Source organism: Doryrhamphus excisus, chromosome 1 (assembly GCF_030265055.1).
Source record: "Doryrhamphus excisus isolate RoL2022-K1 chromosome 1, RoL_Dexc_1.0, whole genome shotgun sequence".
Lineage (NCBI taxonomy): Eukaryota > Metazoa > Chordata > Actinopteri > Syngnathiformes > Syngnathidae > Doryrhamphus > Doryrhamphus excisus.
This window is the reverse complement of record NC_080466.1, coordinates 2,668,420-2,689,916: the sequence shown is the minus strand read 5'-3', so window position 1 is coordinate 2,689,916 and position 21,497 is coordinate 2,668,420. Positions and strand designations below refer to the sequence as shown.

Genomic DNA, 21,497 nt, shown 5'->3' with positions numbered 1-21,497 from the left:
AATGTTTCTCATATTCCAACTTTGAAAAATACACGGTTTAAAACTTAAACTCCATGCTAAGATGACATTTTTCCTCACAAGTTTATTCACATTTCTTTTTTTCAAACTTTTTTCTCTGTAAATATTGTGATTTTATTCTCATGAAATTACGTCAGTTTTCCTTTCTTCTTTAAATTGCTCTCTTGTAATTATGACATTATTAATATTTAGAGCTTTTTATTCAAATATTTTCACTTTATTCTTCTAACATGACTTTCCGCAAACTAATTTTCTAAAAATTACAACTTTATTCACTGTCGATTTCAAATGTTACAGCTTTAAAAAAGTATTTTTTCTTCAATATTTCAACTTTGTGCTAGTAACATTTTTTCTCCAAATATAGTATTTTTATTCATGTAAAATAACCGGATTTTTTTTTCCCATTTTGACTTTTAAATGTAATAATTGACTCATGCCTGTCCCCATCAAACATGCTGGTCGGGATGGCAGCCATTTTGAGAAGACACATTTTTATATTTCATCGGACAAACCCCAACAAATCACATGTGAAAAATTATTTTGCAATATTTTCATGACATTATTTGCTCAAGAAATGTGAGGTTTAAGATAACGGAGTGACTTAACGCACTACTGTGTTCAGTTTATAATCACCTTGTCCTGCCATTTCACTTCCTGCAGAAAAAGACAAAAGCAAGAAAGACAGGCAGCAGGAAGAGGAACTGATCCTGAAGATCCATAAACTGGTGCAGAAGAGGGATTTCTTGGTCGACGATGCTGAGGTGGAGAGATTAAGGTAGAGGAGTAGTTGAGTGGACGATAAATGTTGACGCTTATGACACCGTGGATGTTATCATGACTCAGGGAACAAGAGGAGGACAAAGAGATGGCAGAGTTCCTCAGGCTGAAACTGATGCCGCTGGAGAAGAAGCTCACGGTAAAACAAAGTGAGTTGCCATATTTGAAAACACACCAACAACTAAACGACCTCCAACGTATAAACTTCGCTTGTTCTTTTTTTCAAAAGATCCTCCGAAGCCCAGAAGACAAATCTTGGAGCCGCCGCCCAACAAACCCTTCATCTCCAAATCAGGCGTGGCCATCATTAAAGATTGCTGCGGCGCCACCCAGTGTGCCATCATGTAACTGATGGACATGCTTCAAGGGCCACGCCCACATCCCCTTGCAAACACGACTTCCATCATCACTTCCTGTGTATCGGAGAATCTGTTCTGCTTTGTGTTCCACGGTAGAGTCCATCAGATCATGTTTGCAATCCAACATGGATTCACACATTAAAAACATTCACAATATTACAATTAGAAATGAAATTATGTATAAATGTAATAATTCCATACATCCTTTTTCTTAAAAGCAGCATTAACATCCACAATTATGAATTGGAACCACAAGCACAATGTCCTACTGGGGGTTCTCTGATGCACACCAAATTATGTGGTTAACCAATAACCGGTCCAGGGTGTACTCTGTTCACTCGCCCAAAGAAAGCTGGGATAGGCTCCAGCATATCTGCCACCCTAAGTGAGGATAAGCAGCATAGAAAACGGATATGAAAGCAAAACAGATGTTTAGAAAGACAAATTCACTTTTTTATGCCACAAACGGGCTGCACGGTGGTCAAGTGGTTAGAACACAGGCCTCACAGGTTGGAGACACAAGTTCAATTCCACCCTGGGCCATCTCTGTGTGTTCCAAAAACATGCTAGGTTAATTGGCGACTCCAAATTCAATCCATTGGTATGAATGTGAGTGTGAATGGTTGTTTGTCCTGTGATTGAACATTAATGAATGCCACAAACAAGACACAGTAATTGCTCATCGATTCTTGAAATCTGGAATCCATACCAGGTGTATGAGATGTGTTAAGTCGCCATTTTATTGTACAACGTTGCAACGACAAACTACAGTCCCGTTAGGATGTGTTCATCAGCAGGCCAAATTTGTTTGTGGCGGCCTCAATGTATTGGTGGCGGTCTGCTTTAAATGAATGGGTGGGAAACACTGAGCATACATGCCACTAAAAGAAAAGAATACTTCTTTTAAGTGGGGCCATAAGCTATTTTTTGATGCTCATGATGATGATGATGATGATGACATCATCATCATCATCGTACCAGCGTACCAGATAGATGGGGGACGCAACAAAGAATGAAGTTCTACTTCTCAGGTGATGAACAAACACCATAAAGACTCACTGAAGTTTAGAAATATGATTATTATAATTACGGCAGATTTTAAAATCATATACGGTGGTGTGTAAGTGTTTGAACACTTCCTGATTTCTTTTTTTTTTTTTTTGCATGTTGGTCACACTTGAATGTTTCAGATAATCATGACAACACAACTGAATACAAAATGCAGTTTTTAAATGAAACTTAAGGGAGAGAAAAAAAAATCCAAACCAACATGGCCCCGGGTGAAAAAGTGATTGCCCGCAATTAAAAAACTGAGATTGAGAAGTATCAATCTAAGTGTCTGGAAAAAGTTATAAAGCCGTTTCTACAGCTTTGTGACGCCGAGGAACCACACTGAGAGCCATTATACACAAAGGGCGAAAAAAAAAATTACGCCAAGAGTGCAGCAACGACTCCTCCAAGAGGTCACAAAAGACCCCACAACAACCTTTAAGGTTTGTGTTGATGTCTGCATCATAAGACACTGGGCAAAAACAGCCTGCATGGCAGAGTTCCAAGACAAAAAGCACTACTGAACAAAAAGAACATTAAAGCTTGTCTCTATTTTGCCAGAAAACGTCATGATCCCCACATTTGGGAAAATACTCAAAAGTTCAACTTTTTGGAAGGTACATCTGGCGTAAAAGTAAAGCCACATTTCTGAAAAAAAAAAAAAAAAAAGATCATACCAATAGTAAAATATGGTGGTGGTAGTGTGATGATCTGGAGTCTTTTTGTTGCCTCGGGACCCGTAGGCTTATTGTGATAAATGGAACCTTGAATTCTGCTGTCGACCAAAAAAAAAGTCCTGAAGGAGAAGGTCCAGCCATCGGTTTGTGACTTCAGGCTGAAACCAACTTGGGTTCTGCAGCAGGACCAGCAAGTCCACCTGTGAATGAACACGTTGGAGTGGCCTAGCATTTTGTGCTCAGTTATATTAGACTAATATTTACTTTTTGTTTCATCTGAAATATGCAAGTGTGACAAGCAAAACAACTCAACTGGGAAGGAGGCTGTATGCTTTCCCCAAATATATTCCACGTGTATTCATGGTAAACTGCCAGCCACGTTAAAAGTGTATATGCACTGTTAGCATAATCATTCAAATTTGATTAATTTTTCTTTTTCATGTAAGGTCATGGCTCAGTCTTTGTGTTTATCTTGGCTGTGCAAACAAAGCTAAAGGATACTTTGGCTTTGCTTGTTGATACGGATTATTGCGACACGGCTGAGAAGCGGCAACTCCATCCTCCTTTGTGTTTTTGGGGTGAATATTTAACCAAAAAAATAAATTAAAATGCAATCTTCTAGTTAATGCTAACATTTCCATGTATGTTTGAGTGTCTTATAAAGATCTCACCTTCTTTCTGTAGTGCTAGTTCATTCATGAAATGTTGAAAATGTAAAAAAAAAAAAAAAATGCAGAAAATAAGCTGAAACTACCTGTATATATATGTTTAAATAAAGAGCATCTTTCAGAAAGCAGACAGTGGATTTATCTTTTAGTATCAAGCAGGAAATGAGGCAAAAGTTGATGCTTAGTGAGGTTTATTAACATAAATGTTGTTGGTCCCTTCGACAAATAACAGATTAATTAGCGGTGGTTGCGGTGTCACAAACTGATTACAAGGCAACAGTTTTACAAACAAATGCATGTTTAAATTTTTTGAAAAAGTAGAGAAAGCAGTACCGTGTTGTGAATGCAATACTGCTGAGTAAATGGGTGAAAAAAAAAAACAAAAAAAAAAACTTGACTTGCAAGACGAAGTGGGTTAGTAAAAAGAAAACGAGGCTAAGAATTAGTTTCTTTCTTCAACTTCATACGCAATGATTTCATGAACCACGACTATGCAGAAGTGCATATTTCAAGTGGTACAAAAGCAACCGTGAGTTAGATGCCACCAAGCAGCAAGAACTTGGCTTTACTCAAATAGACAAAGTTTAAAATAGATATTTCTTGGGAGAATTAAAAGCTCCTATAATTATCATCATCGTCGTTGTCAATTCCTTGAGCTGCATAGTATTCTATAGGGTAGGAGAGGGTATACATATTTGGCGAGTGAACAACAGGTGGAGACACAACTTCCAAACGCAAACTTAAATTCTCGTCGTGTAAGTGACGACAAAATTGAACGAGTAAACACGGCAAGTGGATCCTGCTGATGGAATGGGCTCTTAGCCATTCTCCAAATGTTTTTTTTTTTTTTCTTCTCTCTGAACAAAAACAGCCACTTGAGACATCCATGGTGCTTGTGTATCATGTTCAACTCAATAGCAAACCCACAGCATTTGGCGGCAGACCGGCAGACCACAAAACAGCAAAAAAGGGAACAAAACGGACACACGTGGGTAAGGTAAAAAAACCAGGCATGGCTGGGGAGGGGGGGGGGGGGGGGGTGCTGATCATTCCTTTGGCGCTGTGGCAAATACAAGCCATTGTAAATTGCCAGGCAGATTCCAGAGAGCCACGGCGGCTTCTCTATGTGGATTCTACGCTCTTGTGGAGCTCTTGTGGAGCTCTTGTGATGCTCCACTAACAAGACCACTATCCTGCCATAAAAAAATAAGCTTGGAGCATTCCACCGCTTCCCCATGACCCATCAAAAAAGGACCCCCCCCCCCCCCCCACGATCACACAGACACTACCTGCAGCAACAAGGTTGAGCCAAAAAAACTGAAAACCTTGAATATTTTAGTCGCGGCTGCAACAGGTGGCCTTGCATCCGAGAGGTCGGAAACTCGTTTTCTCGTCTGCTGCTGCTGCTGCTGCTGCTGCTGGGCTTACACCATGCATCAACTCGTGTATGCACACCGTGCATATGTCACACCACCGGAGAACCACCGAATACAGCTACAAGGTTCTGCAGCCTTGGTCAACGACACACACACACACACACACACTTGGTCCGGAGAGACCTGCGGTTCAGGCTCATGACCTTGTGGGCACACGTACCAGCGACTGCGTCACAAACAATGGCCATTATGTTCGATGTCAAAGAGGCAACCTCTTATGCCACCTTCAAAAGGGGGATATGGAGGTCTTTGAAGCATCAAGAGATTGGAAAGGAGCAAACAAATTTTGGGCCCAACTACAACGGAAATTCTGTATCTTGAAGTATAAACAAGGGGTTCTCTTTATAAATGATCAGTAGCCCTAAAAACTGTATTTTAGTCAAAGCATATGAAGCGAGAAATGACTTTAAGATCCTAAAACACAAGTGTGTTGTGCCACTCATCTCTGGCATCTCTCCAAATGTTCAAATGTTTGCACGTGGTGGCATCTAACTCATGTTTTGTTATTATCTCTCGACACCAGTGTTCCGATTGCATCTGGGAATAACATTTAATTTCCTGTGGGATGCAAAAAAAAAATTCCTGTAACAATGTAGGAGTTTAACATTTTGCAAACTGCAGAAAATCTGCAAAAGGCAAACAGATCAAAGCTTTTGAATAACTACGGACTGAACGAATGTGTGAAAGAAGAGTGCAAAAAGAAGAAAAAAAAAAGCCGGTTTGATTATGCAATGTCATGAAGCAGCAAAGCAAAAGACTCTCCGGGGTTAGTTTCTCTGCAACGTGATTAGTGCAGCCACTTAACTCTTCTGCTTAGAGTTGCACAACAGCTCAACTGGCAGGGCCTGATGTGTTTCAGAGACCTGATTTGAATGCAAAGTTGGCAGCTAGCTTGATTCGATTGCGGGGGCCTTTTCTGCCGGGACTGTCCAAAGTGGACAAAGTGGTCTTGGGGTCCGGGGCTGGAAGATGCTCACTAACTGCAGGTTGCGCTGCATCGGCTGCCATGTTGGGTTCTTGACTCTCTGAAAGCACAAGCATAGACTGAGATGGCACCAAATGGAAAGGTGGCCAATAGTATAAGTGTTCATTAAATATATTATTTTTCTCGCTTTAGTATGCAACGTGAGCTTGTGGACGATTTGACAAAAATGGAGGCTGACCTGATGTTTGTGGCGTAGGCGTGGTTTTCTCCTCGAAGCGTATCAGATCCGCCTGCTGCAGGACGACGGGGTCTGGGTGGAGTGGAGGTGACGGCAAGGAGGATGGTACCGGACCACAGAGAAGGTCGACAGGGGACTTCATAGACAGCAGCGCCGACTGTGGTGCCAAGTTGGCACCTGGAAGGTAAATGTGGAGGACAATTTCGCCCGTGTGAGTTAAGGCACACAAGAAGAAAACCTCTGTTCTTTCAGTGAGGACCCAAAGCTCGTGACCCCCATAGGTGAGGGGGGAACATAGATCTTTATAGATATAGATCAGGGGTCTCAAACTCAATTTACTTGGGGGCCACTGGAGCTCGGGTCTGGGTGAGACTGGGCGCATCAGGTTTTCCAAAAAAAAAAACGCATTTATTAAAAAAAACACATAGTTGGTGGGTAAACAAATTATTTTTTTGAGATTAAAATTAACAAAGCATTATTAGAGCCCTGTAGACATGACAAAACACAACTATAGTCACATTTATACTCTTTTTATTTACAACATATTGCGCAACTGCAGGGTCTTGAGACACATGCTAACTCGCAAACTAGAGAGCTAGCGACCTAAACGGTAGCCTTCAAGTTATTTCCTTTAAACTTAAATAGCCAAAAACTTACCACTTCCACACGGATAGGGAGGATAACTATTAACAGTTATTTAACCTTTAACACGAACATTAATCAAACGTAATAATTTTTTCTGCGTACATGATACCATACAGCATCCATATCAAACTTGCGCGGGCCGCACTAACATTAAACTTTCATATCAAGGCTGGGGCCTCAAACTAGTGTCCTGCGGGCCACATTTGGCCCGCGGGCCGCGTGTTTGAGACCCCTGATATAGATCTTTATAGACCAGTATATTGAGAGCTTTGGCAGTATAGTGACTGCATTACTACAGAAGCTGCTCCATCTGTCCACCTCCCGTTCCAACCATCCCTCCCTCCCTTGAGAAACTTCAACTCCTCCACCTGGGGCAGGACCTCATTCCCCACCTAGTGGATGCAATCCATCATTTTCCGACTAAGAACCATGGTCTCGGAGTATTTTTTTTTTATTTAAAATGTGTGTGAGGCACACTTAGTGCTTCAACTTAGATTGTGCATTTGGCATTCAGCTTGGTAGAATCCATCGCGAGTGAACATTGGCAATTGGAGAGGTAGGGATGAATCTAATTACCACAGTCAAATATGAAATTGGAGGCAAATGTCAACATCAAGATAACAGGAGGGTTTGGAGGCAACTGAGCCAGCTGGGTGTCAAAAAACTATATTCTTATGGGTCTTATTGGTCTTGGAAAACCTAGAAGTAAAACAGGGATCTACCATAGTATCTGATCAACATGCTATGGACCCCGCTAGTTTTTCCAATAGGAAAAAATAATGAATATCACCGGTTCCATAACCCCCCCCCCCCCCCAAAAAAAAACCCCTCAAACTTATATAAAGCAATCTTTTACTTGGACTCTGGGCTTCAGAACGTGTGGTGCTTGCGGGGCTGTCTCTGGGGCTCGCCACATTTTCTTCAGACAGGGGGCTGCTGGGGACTGAAGCGCTTGCCTTCACTGCATGACAACACCCAAGCCTGTTATTTCTCATGCGTGGAGATCACATTACCACAATGAATGCCGGCACTAAAGCATATTACCTTTCATATCGTTCTTCAAAACGATAATCCTCTTGTGACCGTGCCCTTTGATCCAGACCACCTGGTGACGACAGCATGAAGTAAAAGCTTCTGGCGTTGTGCATAATGCAATAACGATGCATCTCTAAATGAGCAAGCTCTGCCAATAGCGTATGTATTGACTGGAATCTTTTCAATATCTACTTATGAGTGCTATTGGTCAGGCAGGAGGTATGGGGGGGGGGGAGGGTTAGGTTAAAAAATAATAAAATCTCTTAATTCACTCTTTACCGCTTATCCTCCACCCTGGACTGGTGGCCAGCCAATCACAGGGCACATATAGACAAACAACCATTCACACTCATTCATACCTATGGACAATTTGGAGTCGCTAATTAACCTAGCATGTTTTTGGAATGTGGGAGGATGGAAAACATAGGTTACACAAGATTGAATTACTTTACGGCTTTTTGTAGAGCTTCAACTTGAGCACATCCTGCTGTCCCTTTAAGCATAACGGGCACAGCAGGAGGCTATCTGTAGCCTGGGGTTACAAACTGTGTCGGAGGAGGTCATTCTTTGATCAAAAGCGCCCCATTCACGGGACAGGGGACATCAGGAAGTCCCACCAAATGGTTGACCTCTCAGGCAGGAGGTTATCTAGCGTGGGTGCGACAAACCATGCCAGAAGAATGGGTGTGTAGGCTAACCCCCATACATCATTTGCATGCTCGTATAAGAGTTCCCTCTTGGCCCGACACCTACAGACCTCCGTGTGTCGTCTGACCCCTTTGTTTTGCAAAAGGTAATAAAAACTGCCAAAGTTGTGTATTCATCCGAGTCAAACTGGGGTTCTTCTAACTGTAAAAGTAGCAACAGAATTGAGGACGCACCTGCGGAATGGAACTGAGCAGTTCATCAGTGTTGGTGTATCCATAGTAGCGAGCCTCAAGGCTGTGGCCAGTGAACTTTGCATATGCTCCTTGGAACTCGGACAGGAAGATCTGGTTGTAATGGTAGGTGTGGAGCAGAGCGCGTACATTCCGAGCAAACTGGTAAAGCCTGGTCAGCCTCACCCACTCCTCACCGGGTTCACTTGCGGCGCGAGTAGCTTGAACTCCATCACATTCTTCGCGGTAAAGCTGTGAAAGAGGAAAGGTCAATCGCTGCCTCGACCACGGACCGCTCATAAAGTCCACTTCTCACCTCTACAAGGTAGGGCAGGCTCCTGATTAGCTCGCTGAGGGACAGAAACCCATATTCACAAGGGTTGAGAGGGACTCCGTGGACAGTCTGGTACTGCAGGCTCAGCACATCCACCTTGAGGCCTTTGTCAATGTGATCCTCTTGAGACATAAGCAGCGCCAGAAGCTGTGACGTCAGCAATCGTAGAGACTTCCTGTTTATGAGCTGAACTTCTCGGCCTTCTGTGCCATCCACGACCTTGAAATGGACGGAAAACAACTGCTTTTTCCCGCCACCAAAGACCAAATGATGAAAACATCAGATTGGAAGAGGTTTCTGTACCTTAACAACATGGCAGAGTTTGCTCAGCAATGCAGGCAGGGAGCAGGCGTCATAATCCTGCAGACGTAGACCATAACCAAAGGTCTTGGTGTACTCTGTGAGCAGATGGTTCACAGGAAGGCTGGAGTTTTTCTGGGCTCGCAGCAGCCTGACGAGTTGAGCCGCCAGAGCCTTGACGCGCTCCACCTCTGTTAGTGTCAGGATCTTCTCCTCTCCGCACTCCAACACCTAACAACGCGGTGGTGGGTTCAATCCCGAAAGCGGACTTGAAGCATGCGCGCATTTGTACTCACCATAAGGACTTCGGGGATGCCCTCAAAGAGATCCATGAGCTTGGTGAACCCATAGTAGCTGAGCTTACACTGGCGACCAAAGTGGTGGTGGTAGGTGGGGATGAATTTACTGAACGGCATTCGGCAGTGTGGCTGGTGTCGGAGTAGGTCCACAACCTCCTTCCCAAATTGCTTTGTGCGCTCTATTTCATCCCCAGTACGCTCTGTGGTTAAATATGACACAGGTTAGTCACATGCAATTGAGGATAAAACACATACTGACGGGTCATATTAACCATCAACTGTGTTTGTATAGCTGTTAACTGTGGTGTAATAATAATAATTATTATAATGATTAATATTATACCACAACCACCACTGTATAATAATGAATATACACATCATAAAGTGACCTTTTTTCATGAAATACTCTACTTCAGGGGTCTCAAACACGCGGCCCGCGGGCCAAATGTGGCCTGCAGGACACTATTTGGAGGCCCCGCCTTGATATGAAAGTTTAATGTTAGTTTGATATGGATGCTGTATGCTATCATGTACCCAGAAAAAATGATTACGTTTGATTAATGTTCATGTTAAAGGTTAAATAACTGTTAATAGTTATCCTCCCTATCCGTGTGGAAGTGGTAAGTTTTTGGCTATTTAAGTTTAAAGGAAATTCCTTGAAGGCTACCGTTTAGGTCGCTAGCTCTCTAGTTTGCGAGTTAGCATGTGTCTCAAGACCCTGCAGTTGCGCAATATGTTGTAAATAAAGAGAGTATAAATGTGACTATAGTCGTGTTTTGTCATGTCTACAGGGCTCTAATAATGCTTTGTTCATTTTAATCTGAAAAAAATAATTTGTCTACCCACCAACTATATGTGGTTTCTTAAGTTTTTATTATTTGCAGTTTTATTATTATTATTATTATATTTATTTATTACTGATTGATTTTCTTTATTCTTGATTTGTTTATTTATTTGTCATCTTATTTTGTGCAGAAAAATACAAATTAAGATATTTGAGAACAGTGGAATGTTTTATCAGAGCTTTTATTGTAGAAAATCGGAAACAAAGCACTGAAAAGGTTTGTATATTTTTCTGTTTTTAATAAATGCGTTTTTTTTTTTTTTGAAAACCTGATGGGGCCCAGCCTTGCCCAGACCAATGCTCCAGTGGGCCCCAGGTAAATTGAGTTTGAGACCCCTGCTCTACTTTATTGCAGACAAAATAAAGTTCCATCAGCAGTACCTCTCTTGGGAACAGAGATAACTGTATCCGTGTCCAGATGTGTGATGGTAATGGTGGTGTCTGGGATCTCAGTCAGCAGGTCGGTGAGGTTGCACGTGCCATAGTCTGTTACACTCCAGTCTCTGGAGAAGCACCTGAGAACATGTGGAATGCGTCCCAAATTTAATTCATCTGAATTCTATACAGTATAAGACCAATACGTGTTCATATGTTGACTGACCAATGGTATGCCTGCATGAAGTCCCTGATGGCAACTTGCTTACTGGCTTGAAATTTCAGGAGCTTGAGTAGGTCTTGAGTGAAACGCTTCACTTGAGCACGATGAGTGAGAGTCAGTAGTCGCTTAGTACCCATGCCCAAGATCTGAAATTAAACAAAAAAAAGAGATAATTCAACTACAAATCTTGATCACTGAAACTTCAGTAAAATGAATTACATTTTTACACCACAGCGTACATAAAAGTAATGATTTACAAACTATGTAACTTCACAGACTGCATATTTTATGTTACTCATTTCTGATTTGCTTGATTTCTCGTATTATTTCATAATCAAATAAGTTTAATACAATGTTTACCAATAGAAATTGCGCGTCTATGCACTTACAAATGGGGCAAAGAAAGACCACAAGATAGAAGCAATCAGCTAGCACACATTCATTGAATACAACTCTGACATTTTAATTTCCAAAAATGTTAACATTTTGCGATTTGTAGTGGCTTTCAATAAACTGTACATATGATCTTAATATATGTATATTAAGTGTAGGGTTGCTATTCAACAGCACAAATACGATTGTCAACATGGCATGAAAACTTCACAGGAAGCACAAGGAAGTCAGTCTGTTGACAACATTGCAATCCCAGCATTCAAGTACCTGTAGGACATGTGGCACAGCCTCCAGCAGCTCAAGCAGCTTTGAGTAGCCATAGTCCGAGACTCTGCATTGCTTGGCAAAATGATGATGGTAGGAGGGAATAAATTTGTTGATAGGTATGATGCAGGCTGATTGACACTTGAATAGGTCAATGATTTCTCTGCTGAATTGAATAAGTTGAGGGTTGCCCACTGGACTCTTGCATCGGTGGAGCCACGGTTCTGCAGAAAATAGACGGCATTTCCGAGAAGGGATTATCAGACACAGAAACTCTCTAAAATGATTTTATTTGTTCAACGTTTTTACCAGAGTTGGGCGCTGGTGGTTTGTTATGAATCCATTTGATGATTTTGAAGCCGTTCTGAGCAGTGACGATGGTAATACCAGGGACGCACGTGATTAGGTGTTCCAGAGGAACACCGCCTTCCATTGTCTCGCTGCCCAGCTGGAGCTGGCTGAACTTGGCTTCATAGCAGTCTGGAAAACTATTCGAGATAAAATAATTATCTCATCCGCTCTGATTTTGAGAGTTTACCCACTAAGAAAAACATGAACAGTCCATATTTATATGGTGTTATTTTAGCAGACAGATAATTATGACATGGTGGGAAAACCATGGAGCTAATTTCTAGTATTGACAATGCTATGACTGCTGTTCAACTTAATAAAAAATATTCATAATTAAAATCATTATTAATAATACATTTTATTTGTTGGTACTTTCAAAACACCCAAGGTCACCGTACACGCAAAAATAGAACAATCGATAGTCACCTGAGGAGAGGAAGTGTCCCTTCGTGTGATTGCAGCAAAGTATGGACTTCGGAGGCTAAAGTGCTTATAGACATGACCACAAATGGAATTTTGTAGGAGTCTGGGTCAAAGTCTGCCTCACTGGGAAATGGAAAGAATATAAATCAAGGCTGGATAGTCAGCATGAAAACATGGTTGACAGCACAACAAACAAATAAGCCAATATTCAAAATGCATAAAGGTCTGCAATTAAGATCATTCTAAGTGAATGCAGAATCAAGCAAGATGCAACAAGACTTCACATCTTGTCACCATATTCCAGTAATAAAAAAAAAATTGACACTTAAAAACAAACATCAGGGCTCTACGTTAAAAACAAAATTACTTGCCCATGGGGAATCCTTGTTCACCCAACAAGAACCGCTTTAAAAAAAAACTCTTGGCAGTATGGCATGCTAAAGTGCACTTGCCCGACGGGAATATTAATGATTGGATTTACTTGCCCGAATTTTGGTTTAACTTGCCCCGGGCCATCGGTACATCGTTATTGTCGAGCCCTGAACATTTGACAAGCAACTCACGTGTGCGTGTGTGGAATGTGTGCCACATTTGTACCTGAAGGCTTGCTGTATGTAGTGTTGTCTGCAGACAGGTTCATGGTACTCCAGCTCTTCAAACACCACAGGGCTGCCGCTTGCTGTGGAGGAGCACTCCTGTGACTGGGACGATCCCAGTGGGCTCTGACGGACTTGGCTGCCGGGCAGAAGGCACACAAGCCTTGAGCCGCCCTGTTCCCGAACTGCCACTACCTCTGGTAACTTGTAGAGATCGCTTATCACAAGCTTACGAGTGTATCTGTAAACAGGAAGAGGGTTGGAGGTACATGCAGTTCATAACATCATGTTCTTGCATTTTGGTTATGGTTCAATGGCAGGAGGTGTGAAACCAACATACTTCTTCTCATAGACCTCAATGAACTTGAAGAGAGGAAGGCAGCTGGCAGGTGCTTCCTGAAGAATGTTGATGATCTCTGAGCTGATAATTTATGCATAAAACACACAAAAAAAGCCAGATCAACCACCATGCAGTTCCAAACTACTGGTAACACAGCAAACGAGTTGTACCTCAGGTTGGCCAAGGCTTTGTTGTGGCCACCAGTGATCAGAGACACCTGGATCCGTTTGCTTCCCACTTTGTAGCGATGAAGCCCGCTCACAGCACTGATGGCCTGCTGCAAGGACAGCATCTGGATTGTGGCTTTTAGTTGATAGTCTGTATGGGGACTAAGCTCCACTGTTTTTACCTAAAAATACAAAACAAATAATTAAATTAAATTGCCCTGTGGATGAAATTACTTCAACTTTTTGCTACGATATGGCCAGACAGAGTGGTTGTTGCAATATGTAAATATTGTGATACAGCTGACATTCAAAGACATACCCGCCCATATCGGGAGAAGGTGTCACGTAGAGTTTGTTGTACTTCCTTGCGGGACATCCTGTAGTCAAGATTGGCCACCTGGATTTCCGCTCCTTCTGAAAACGGCTCAGTTGGACCTTCGGCACATGGGCTGCGAGAAGGAGCAAGTAGGGGAGAAGAGCGGCTTGACAGGCAGGGTGATGCAGTCCTTTTGGTGAAGGGGAAAAACATCTTAGGAAATAAGCAACGGTACAACTATATCAGGGGTGGGCAAATATTTTGACTCACGGGCCGCATTGAGTTAATAAAATTGTCCTGGGGGGGCCATATTTAACACACACGCACTCTATTTTATGCTTATAATTTTCCTTGATTTATTTGTCAAATTTTATCTATGAAAGTGTTATACTATAAGCTGTTTAAAGGAGCACTTTAAACACCAGACCCCATCAAAATATGTTATTTAATTTTACATTTTTTTTTTGTTTTTTTTTACTAAATAAGACATCCGACTTGCAAGTCAGGTTGCCAGTTTGTATGTTAAAAGATGGAAATACTTAGAAAGCAACTAGCGGGCCGGATTCAAAGGCTTGGTGGGCCGCATGTGGCCCCCGGGCCGTAGTTTGCCCACCCCTGAACTATATGTATGTATAATTACTGGTGCTTTATTTCTCTAGTGTGTGTGTATTAAATCAGGGAAGTCACCTGGAAGACCAAGAACCCTGAGACAAAACAAGTGGGCTGAAGCTTCTGTGTAGGTTCAGCTTGCTGAATGCAGAGGGTGTGCTTATATGAAACTCAACCAAGCCTCTGCCCCCTTGTTCCACAGGAGACTCTGTCCCACTGCGAGGATTTGAACCATCCTTTCTACACGGACAGATGAAACATGAACATTTGTTTAAATAAACAATCTTACAAAGACACGGTTCATAGACAGTAATACTTAATACTGATCCGTTCTCAGGATGCAAAGTTCAATTTGAGGTATTTTGAAACGTAATCGTGATAAGTATATATTATTACCCATAATGAAATCAATGTTAATGAATCACTTTCCCCTTTCAATGTGTGTACCTTCTCCTGTAAAACGATTCTCCACTGAAGCCAGGTTTTGACAGCTGCTCCAATGATCTTGCATCAACGTCATTTGGACACCCCTTACCCATCTGGTGGAAACCAACCTTAGGTTTGTCGTCTGTATTATCCACCTCCTGCATCAAAAACACAAGTGTCTGATATTAGACATTGAATGACTATAGTGGTTGTGTGGGTGGCGTATTTCAAAAGCAGAAAGGTTTAGCCACCAGGGGTCAGGCTTTTCATCATGAAGAGCTGCAGGCAGTAGTTGCAGGCAGAGCGCATGAAGCAAACTTTGGACAACAGACAAAACAAGTCGCACATTGAGCGGCGGCGGCGGCATACAGGCTCAAGCAGAGCTGGTACTATTAATTGCTTGGTTAGTTGCAATTAACTCATGCATTAGTACAGAAAACATGCAGCACATGAGGTAACGCACAATGCAACAACTATTACAAGCCAGCAAACACACATGCTTAATGTTAAGCAAGCAGCAACTACAAGCTTAGTCAAGGCAGCAATTAGGAGGACACTGGAGGGAAAGATGCAACTGCAAAGCAGCTCGTACAGGGATAGAGCGCAATGGAGGTAAACCGGGAGCAGGCACTGACGAGTCTGCTGACCTGATGGGGCTTTGCTGGAGCGCCACCGGGAGGCCCTGAGCAACCCCTCTTTGGGCTGTAAGGCCTTTCAGGCACTGGGCCAGGGGTGGAGCATGGGCGGGTTGCTCGCCGTGCCCTCCTGGGCGACCTTGGCTTCTCCAGTGGCAGAAAGGACGAGGAGGATGTTGCTACAGGTGGCGTTAAAACCCCGCCCTCGCTTTGATAGGGCAGGGGCAGTGTCTGAGTCAGGGTAAAGTGACGGGGTTGTGGCTGAAGCTCAGACTCTACACTTGCATCGTCTTTGGGCCGTGGAGAGACAGAGAGGCTGATTCGGTGGCCAAACACGTCCTCGTTTTCCATTCGCTTGCGGGCACGTGCCGCTGCCTCGGGGCTGCCAAAACGGAGGACAGCTGTGCCCTGGGACATGCCCAGCACCTTGCCCCCACAGTTGTCTGACAGGCGGCGAAGCCTGAGTTTCACAGCGTTCCACAGGCTCTTGTCACAGTTGACAGGAAGGTTGTGCACATAGAGCAGGTTGTAACTGGGCTGAAGGAGGGGAGGAAAAGACGGGCCTGTCTTGGGTTTGTATGCTTTACACTGAAATATTGTTGTCCTCCTTTTTAGTAGAAGAAAATAAATTACTGCTGTGTGGCTTATGATTAGGAAAAGTTCTTATGTCTAAAATAAAATTATGTAAACACATTGAACCTAACCTTTTATAAGTGTATACTAACTAGCGCCGCATTCATTGAAGCCATCCCTTTCCTTTATCGAAAGGAAACAGTTGTGTGTTTTCTTAAAACTCCTACCTGTGTTTTGACAAGCATGCGTAGCGGCAGGTCAGCTGTGATTTCTTGAAAAGACACATGGCAGTGGGCGTGTTGCAGCAGGGCCTGTGACGTATGGTTACCGTGGACCAGGATTACTTGGAAACCATGGCGATGGCGCAGGTCGCTCAACTCGCTTGCAAAATTCACATCCGCTGTTGACAGGAAGGCATGGAAGCGGCTGTAGAATTATTTGTTAAAAAATAAGGCCATATGATGTATGAGTATGAGATTAGAACACACATGATACTAGAACCACAGTTGCGGGTGCAGTGTGGGTCTCAGCAAAGCGCCGTAAGCTCTGTCGAAGCTTGTCATCAGCAGCATTCTTGGCTGTTGCATTGATGTGTGCCACAGTCACCTTTTCATACAAAATAGGATTACATGATTTTATGCTCAGGTGTTTTCTACCTTATGAACATTGTTGATAATCGCTTACCTGGCAGTTGTTGAGCTCTTGAATAACGGCTTTACTCTCCTTGCTGATGTCACAGACGCATATGAACTCTGCCTCACGGTGGCCCTGGAAAAAACGGCTACGGATACGCTCGACCACGACCCCGGCTGACCGTCCACTTGGCACGCTGCAGTTCTCAATGTCCCAAAATACTCCCACTGGGGGGATGCTCTCTGTGCCACCACTTTCTGGAGAACCTGACCAACAGAGCTGAGTTGAGTGTTCTGTGCATGCACAGGGAAATGTGATGTATGCGTTGTCCTGAAAAACTAGCGGCTTTCATATTGTATCCCGAGAAGGAAATAACTTACTAATTGAAAATTTAAAGCCGTCGGGTAACATGCATGACTTCAAAAGTGTACTAACCATACTTCTGGCTAGTCTTGCCCAGGCTGAGCGGCACACTATCAGATGCGGTGCCACAGCCATTACAAATGGGGACCGACACAGGGGCTGTTTGGGGAAGAGGAATATTGGGCCACACCTTTTCTGATTCAGACACCAAACCATTCATTGGCTGCAAACAGGCACAAATATTACAAACGTATGCATCAGTCACAAGTCTCAACAATACAAAAGTGTACAAATGTCCAAGTCAACTTAAGAGACGCTCATCAAAAGAAAGATGACCAGTGTACAAGAATTTCACCAACCTTCAACAGGCACTCGTGGCAGTAGTGCACCCCCTTGACACAAACCGTGTGCTCAACATTTAGATGCATAGGATTAGAGCAGAGACGTGCTGATGTGGTTGTGGTGGTGATGGCGGCGGTGGCGGTGCTAGTGGTAGGGTGATCATAGAGTGCTGCCCTTCTCTGGCTTCTTCTGACCATCGGACCGCAGTCCACACCACAGATATAACAGCCAGACGAGGCCAAGCGAGAGCCATGCAAGGGAGCAGGGACAGTAGAAACAGGCGGAAATGAAGGAGCCAAAGGGGCTGAGGAGGAAAACAGTCTGGGCTGATTGCATGGAGGAGCTGCAGCTGGGTAGGTGTGAAGGAGCCCTGAGCAGCAGGGGGGATGGGTCTGTGCTGAAGAAGCAGGCTGGGAGGTGGTGACAAAAGATGGCCTTTGATGTTTGTAGCCACAACTGAGCTGCGAATCACAAGCGTAGCCGGGGCCACAGCTCCAGCTGTGCTTGTGCTGATCAACAGTCGAGGCTACGGAGCAAGGTCCGGACCTACCAACGCTACCGCTGCTGTAGATGGGTGTTGCCAATAAGTCAGGGGCTATGTAGCCCGAGACGACACCAGCTTTACTACTACCTGCAACCACTCCACCTTCCGATAACCCATAGCCCTCTGTGATACAGTAGTCACAGTGAGCGCATGCGCTTACTTTCGGGCTAGCCCCCTCTTGTTGCTGGTGCAGTGGACGCTGTTTTTGATGGGGGTCATGTGTAACATGGGGAGGAAGCATACACGGAGGGGGCAAAGGGACAGGGGCCAGAGAGAAGAGCTGGGATTGCTGGGATGATAACACATGGTGCAGAGGGGGAGGAGGGACATCCTTCAATTCCAGCACAGTGTTTCTGCTGTCCATGTCATTGTCCTGGAAGAGATAACATCAGTACATTAGCAAAAGCAGGATATCTGACAAAATTAGAGTTACTTTATTCGTTAAACATTCCGAAAAGATAGTGATGGATGTATACTGTTGAACAAGCATTACAATAAAAATGATTGATGAGTATCTTGTCAGCCTATGTCCATATAAGGTCTTTCCCAAATTCTTGGAAGACTCCCTTTTTTGGCATATCCCGTCTCAACTGGGTGAAAAGATGGCATTTCTCAGTTTAAAAGAAAGCTGTTACTGCTGTTAATGCTGAATTTCTTTACATTCAAATATCATGATACTTTTGTTTTACATTTGTTTAGGGCTGCAGCTATTGAATATTTCAGTAATCGAGTATTCTACCGAATTGTTGGTCGATTAATCAAGTAAACTGATAAAACATATTTTTGCTTGTTTAAAGCGAAATAATAAATTCACAAGAATTCATTCATCCGAATAATCATTAGAGCCCGACATTTGTTTATTCTAAATAGGAGTTGTTAACAAGTTATTGTCTAACATTAGAAAAATGGGGTTTACCGCCTCTTTACAGATTGCATTGCGTCTGGGACACAGGGTCCGTACCGATTAACATCACTCATCAATAATGCATACATTACACATTACAGTAGATCTGCTTTTTGACGCGAGTGTTACATTCCGGTGTACTGTACTGATTCGGTATTATTTTGATATACCTTTTGAATAATTAGCCAATATGCATTGATTATGAACAAATATTGGGCATTAGAAAGCAGACAAGCTAGATAAAATGTCTAAGTTTTCAATAATAAAACTCAAACAACTGCAAAAAATGCGAAATCATCGCCCTGAACTTGACATTCGTACAGCAGATCAGAACATACCTTTTTATCTGTTTGAGAAGGGACAGGTGCATCATTGGTCGTGAAGCAGTCTTTGAGTTTCCATAGGGTCGAGCCTTCTGTTTTACGATGATTGAGCCATGGTGACGTTGTAGGGCTGCACTTGGATCTGTCCTTTCCCGGTCCTTCCATCATACAACCCGGAGAGGTCTCTCACCATTCTTTTATCTCCTCCCTCGCTCATTCTTTCCCACTAGAAGAAACGAAAGTGCAGTGTTAGCGGAGAAGACCTTGGTGAGTCACCTGCCTTTATTATACAACAGGCTGTAATGTTCTTGTGCAAGTGCATTTGAGTGACCAATGTGACAATGTGAAAAATTGCAAACCCAAAAAAAGTGTTTCCAATTCAACGTCTTATCCCTCACTGTGCGACTAAATTTGCCTGTTAAAGTGGAACTATTATGCTTTTCCCAATTTTCTGACTTATAAATGTTATTGTGTTGAGTGTTGTGTTAAACAATGCCAAAATTTCAGATAATGAGTTTTGCACATTTGGAAGTGAGCCCTTAAAGATGTTTGGGATGTAAATTGTATTTTTAAATTGCTCGCTATTGAGGGGAGTTGATACTCAACTGTACTTTTGCGTTCATGTTTTATATTAGCTATGACTTATGTAGTGCCACACTAGTGCACCAACAATTCTAATGGTGAGATATTATTGTATTCAACATACATATTCAGTATCAATGGTGAGGAACTGAGCTAAATAAAATATGTAAACAACATAGTATTACTATACTACTGTTAGTATGATCATTGTTTACATCATGTCTTAATAGTTGTACCCCAGCTAAATGGAGTCAGCCCTCCGCTACACCACACAACACTCCATGACGACTCAAATGCTGCAATACAAAATTACATACAACAAAATGACATTCTTTCTTACAACATAATCTGAGAGAGAATGTCAACGATAGGGGACTGAGGCCAAAACAAAGGATTTTAAACCTTGAAATAATGGTTGATAAGGTTTAAACGTTTGTTGATGTTCATAAACTTTGTTACAATGGCATTTTCTATTTCATATGTATATTTGATACAATTTATATTTTTTTCTATTAATGTTACAGTATTGGTTGTAAGCTGTAATGCATTAGAGTTGTTTGGTATTAAATGTCATTTTGTAAAAATGTGTTCCTTTCATTTACAAAAAGGTGTTCTGAGGTATACAGGCTATAAAAACTGCAATAAATCTCTACAATAAATGTGCAATAACCATGCAATTAACAGTGCAATAACCGTGACCTGGTAAAAATGTACATGACTGTATATGTTTTATATCATTTCTGATTTGTATTTCTATTACACTGTTTTTGCACTTAATCTGCTCTTGTGTGCTACTGTAAAGCTGAAATTTTCCCTTGTGGAACTAATAAAGTCGACATATCTTATTTTATATAACATTGTAATAATTTCTTTGTGGCTTCTGCCCCTTGGCCCTTGGTTTAAGGGTTTATGGGTGGGTAAAATGTGGGGGAAGTGCTAAGGATTGGAATTGGGATTCAGCCTGTGTGTTACATATGTGAAAAAAATCATTTCATTATGGCGAGACAAACAATGCAGGTCAAAATATGCTATACAGTTAAATATATTCAAGGGAAACATAACCAGCATCTCAGCTTTGTATTATAGCTGACAAAGCAAATACTGTGTACTTGTTCTGATGTGAGGCTGTGTTTGATTGTGTATCATAGAATCACCCCAGGGCCAATGATAAATGGACGCAAACCCCACATGACCCCGGGGATTTTTGGCCGGCCTGAGGTAAACAATATTGACGTAATGTTTCCAAGCACGTTAGCGACAAGCTAACCATTGACTAACTAAACGTGTAACTTAAACGACGTAGCCTAGCTAAAACTCACATCAATTTCAAGTCACCCGGTGGTGCTATATCACGCTACATTCAAGCTAACAATGATTACCCTAATTTTCTAACGTCCACGCAGCCGGGCGCACCAGTGTCATTTATAAGACTTTTTGGTTAACGCCATTCGATAATATCATGCGGTGTCTAACGTAAATAGTAGTTTAAATACCTGAGGCCTCGTTCGTCACATCCTTCTCAAATTGTCTGCTCCACTCCTGCCAACGGTTTATGAAACCCCGCACCTTTTTGTAACCTACATCTGCCAGAAATCACCGACAACTGTCGTAAACACCAAAAGTCTTATTTTG

General features: G+C 42.5%; 2 protein-coding genes across 4 annotated transcripts in view; one reads left to right on the top strand and one right to left on the bottom strand.

Annotated features, from left to right (window-relative positions):
* Window positions 1-4,395, top strand: part of bmerb1 (bMERB domain containing 1) — a 13,321-nt gene extending 8,926 nt beyond the window's left edge. The window contains exons 4-6 of the mRNA XM_058089067.1: window positions 679-793; window positions 862-944; window positions 1,025-4,395. Coding sequence (XP_057945050.1) covers window positions 679-793; window positions 862-944; window positions 1,025-1,143 — 317 coding nt within the window. The 3' untranslated portion in view covers window positions 1,144-4,395. The remainder of the gene's footprint in view (window positions 1-678; window positions 794-861; window positions 945-1,024) is intronic.
* Window positions 3,724-21,497, bottom strand: LOC131139369 (meiosis regulator and mRNA stability factor 1). Of its 3 annotated transcripts, none has more exons than XM_058088932.1 (27): window positions 21,359-21,497; window positions 19,299-19,509; window positions 17,530-18,429; window positions 17,243-17,393; window positions 16,859-17,073; window positions 16,663-16,780; window positions 16,402-16,574; window positions 15,614-16,138; window positions 14,988-15,124; window positions 14,619-14,780; window positions 13,935-14,121; window positions 13,619-13,797; window positions 13,449-13,529; window positions 13,110-13,349; window positions 12,516-12,635; window positions 12,048-12,226; window positions 11,742-11,962; window positions 11,085-11,227; window positions 10,865-10,998; window positions 9,637-9,839; window positions 9,344-9,571; window positions 9,023-9,259; window positions 8,710-8,958; window positions 7,838-7,898; window positions 7,650-7,754; window positions 6,149-6,325; window positions 3,724-6,010 (listed from the first exon to the last, which is right to left on the bottom strand). In XM_058088932.1, the coding sequence occupies exons 2-27, from the start codon at window positions 19,449-19,451 to the stop codon at window positions 5,841-5,843; spliced, it is 5,448 nt and encodes a 1,815-aa protein (XP_057944915.1). In that variant the 5' UTR covers window positions 19,452-19,509; window positions 21,359-21,497; the 3' UTR covers window positions 3,724-5,840. The 3 variants fall into 3 exon arrangements, with proteins under 3 accessions (XP_057944915.1, XP_057944935.1, XP_057944925.1); XM_058088952.1 differs by having other exon boundaries at window positions 18,217-18,429; XM_058088942.1 differs by lacking the exon at window positions 15,614-16,138.

Coding starts and splice junctions, on each gene's coding strand:
- LOC131139369 (XM_058088932.1), bottom strand. CDS start 19,451: ATGATGGAAGGACCGGGAAAGGACAGATCCAAGTGCAGCCCTACAACG. Junction 12,636..13,109: donor TACATACAGCAAGCCTTCAG/GTACAAATGTGG, acceptor TCCATTTCCCAG/TGAGGCAGACTTTGACCCAG. Junction 8,959..9,022: donor GCCTGCCCTACCTTGTAGAG/GTGAGAAGTGGA, acceptor CCTCTTTCACAG/CTTTACCGCGAAGAATGTGA.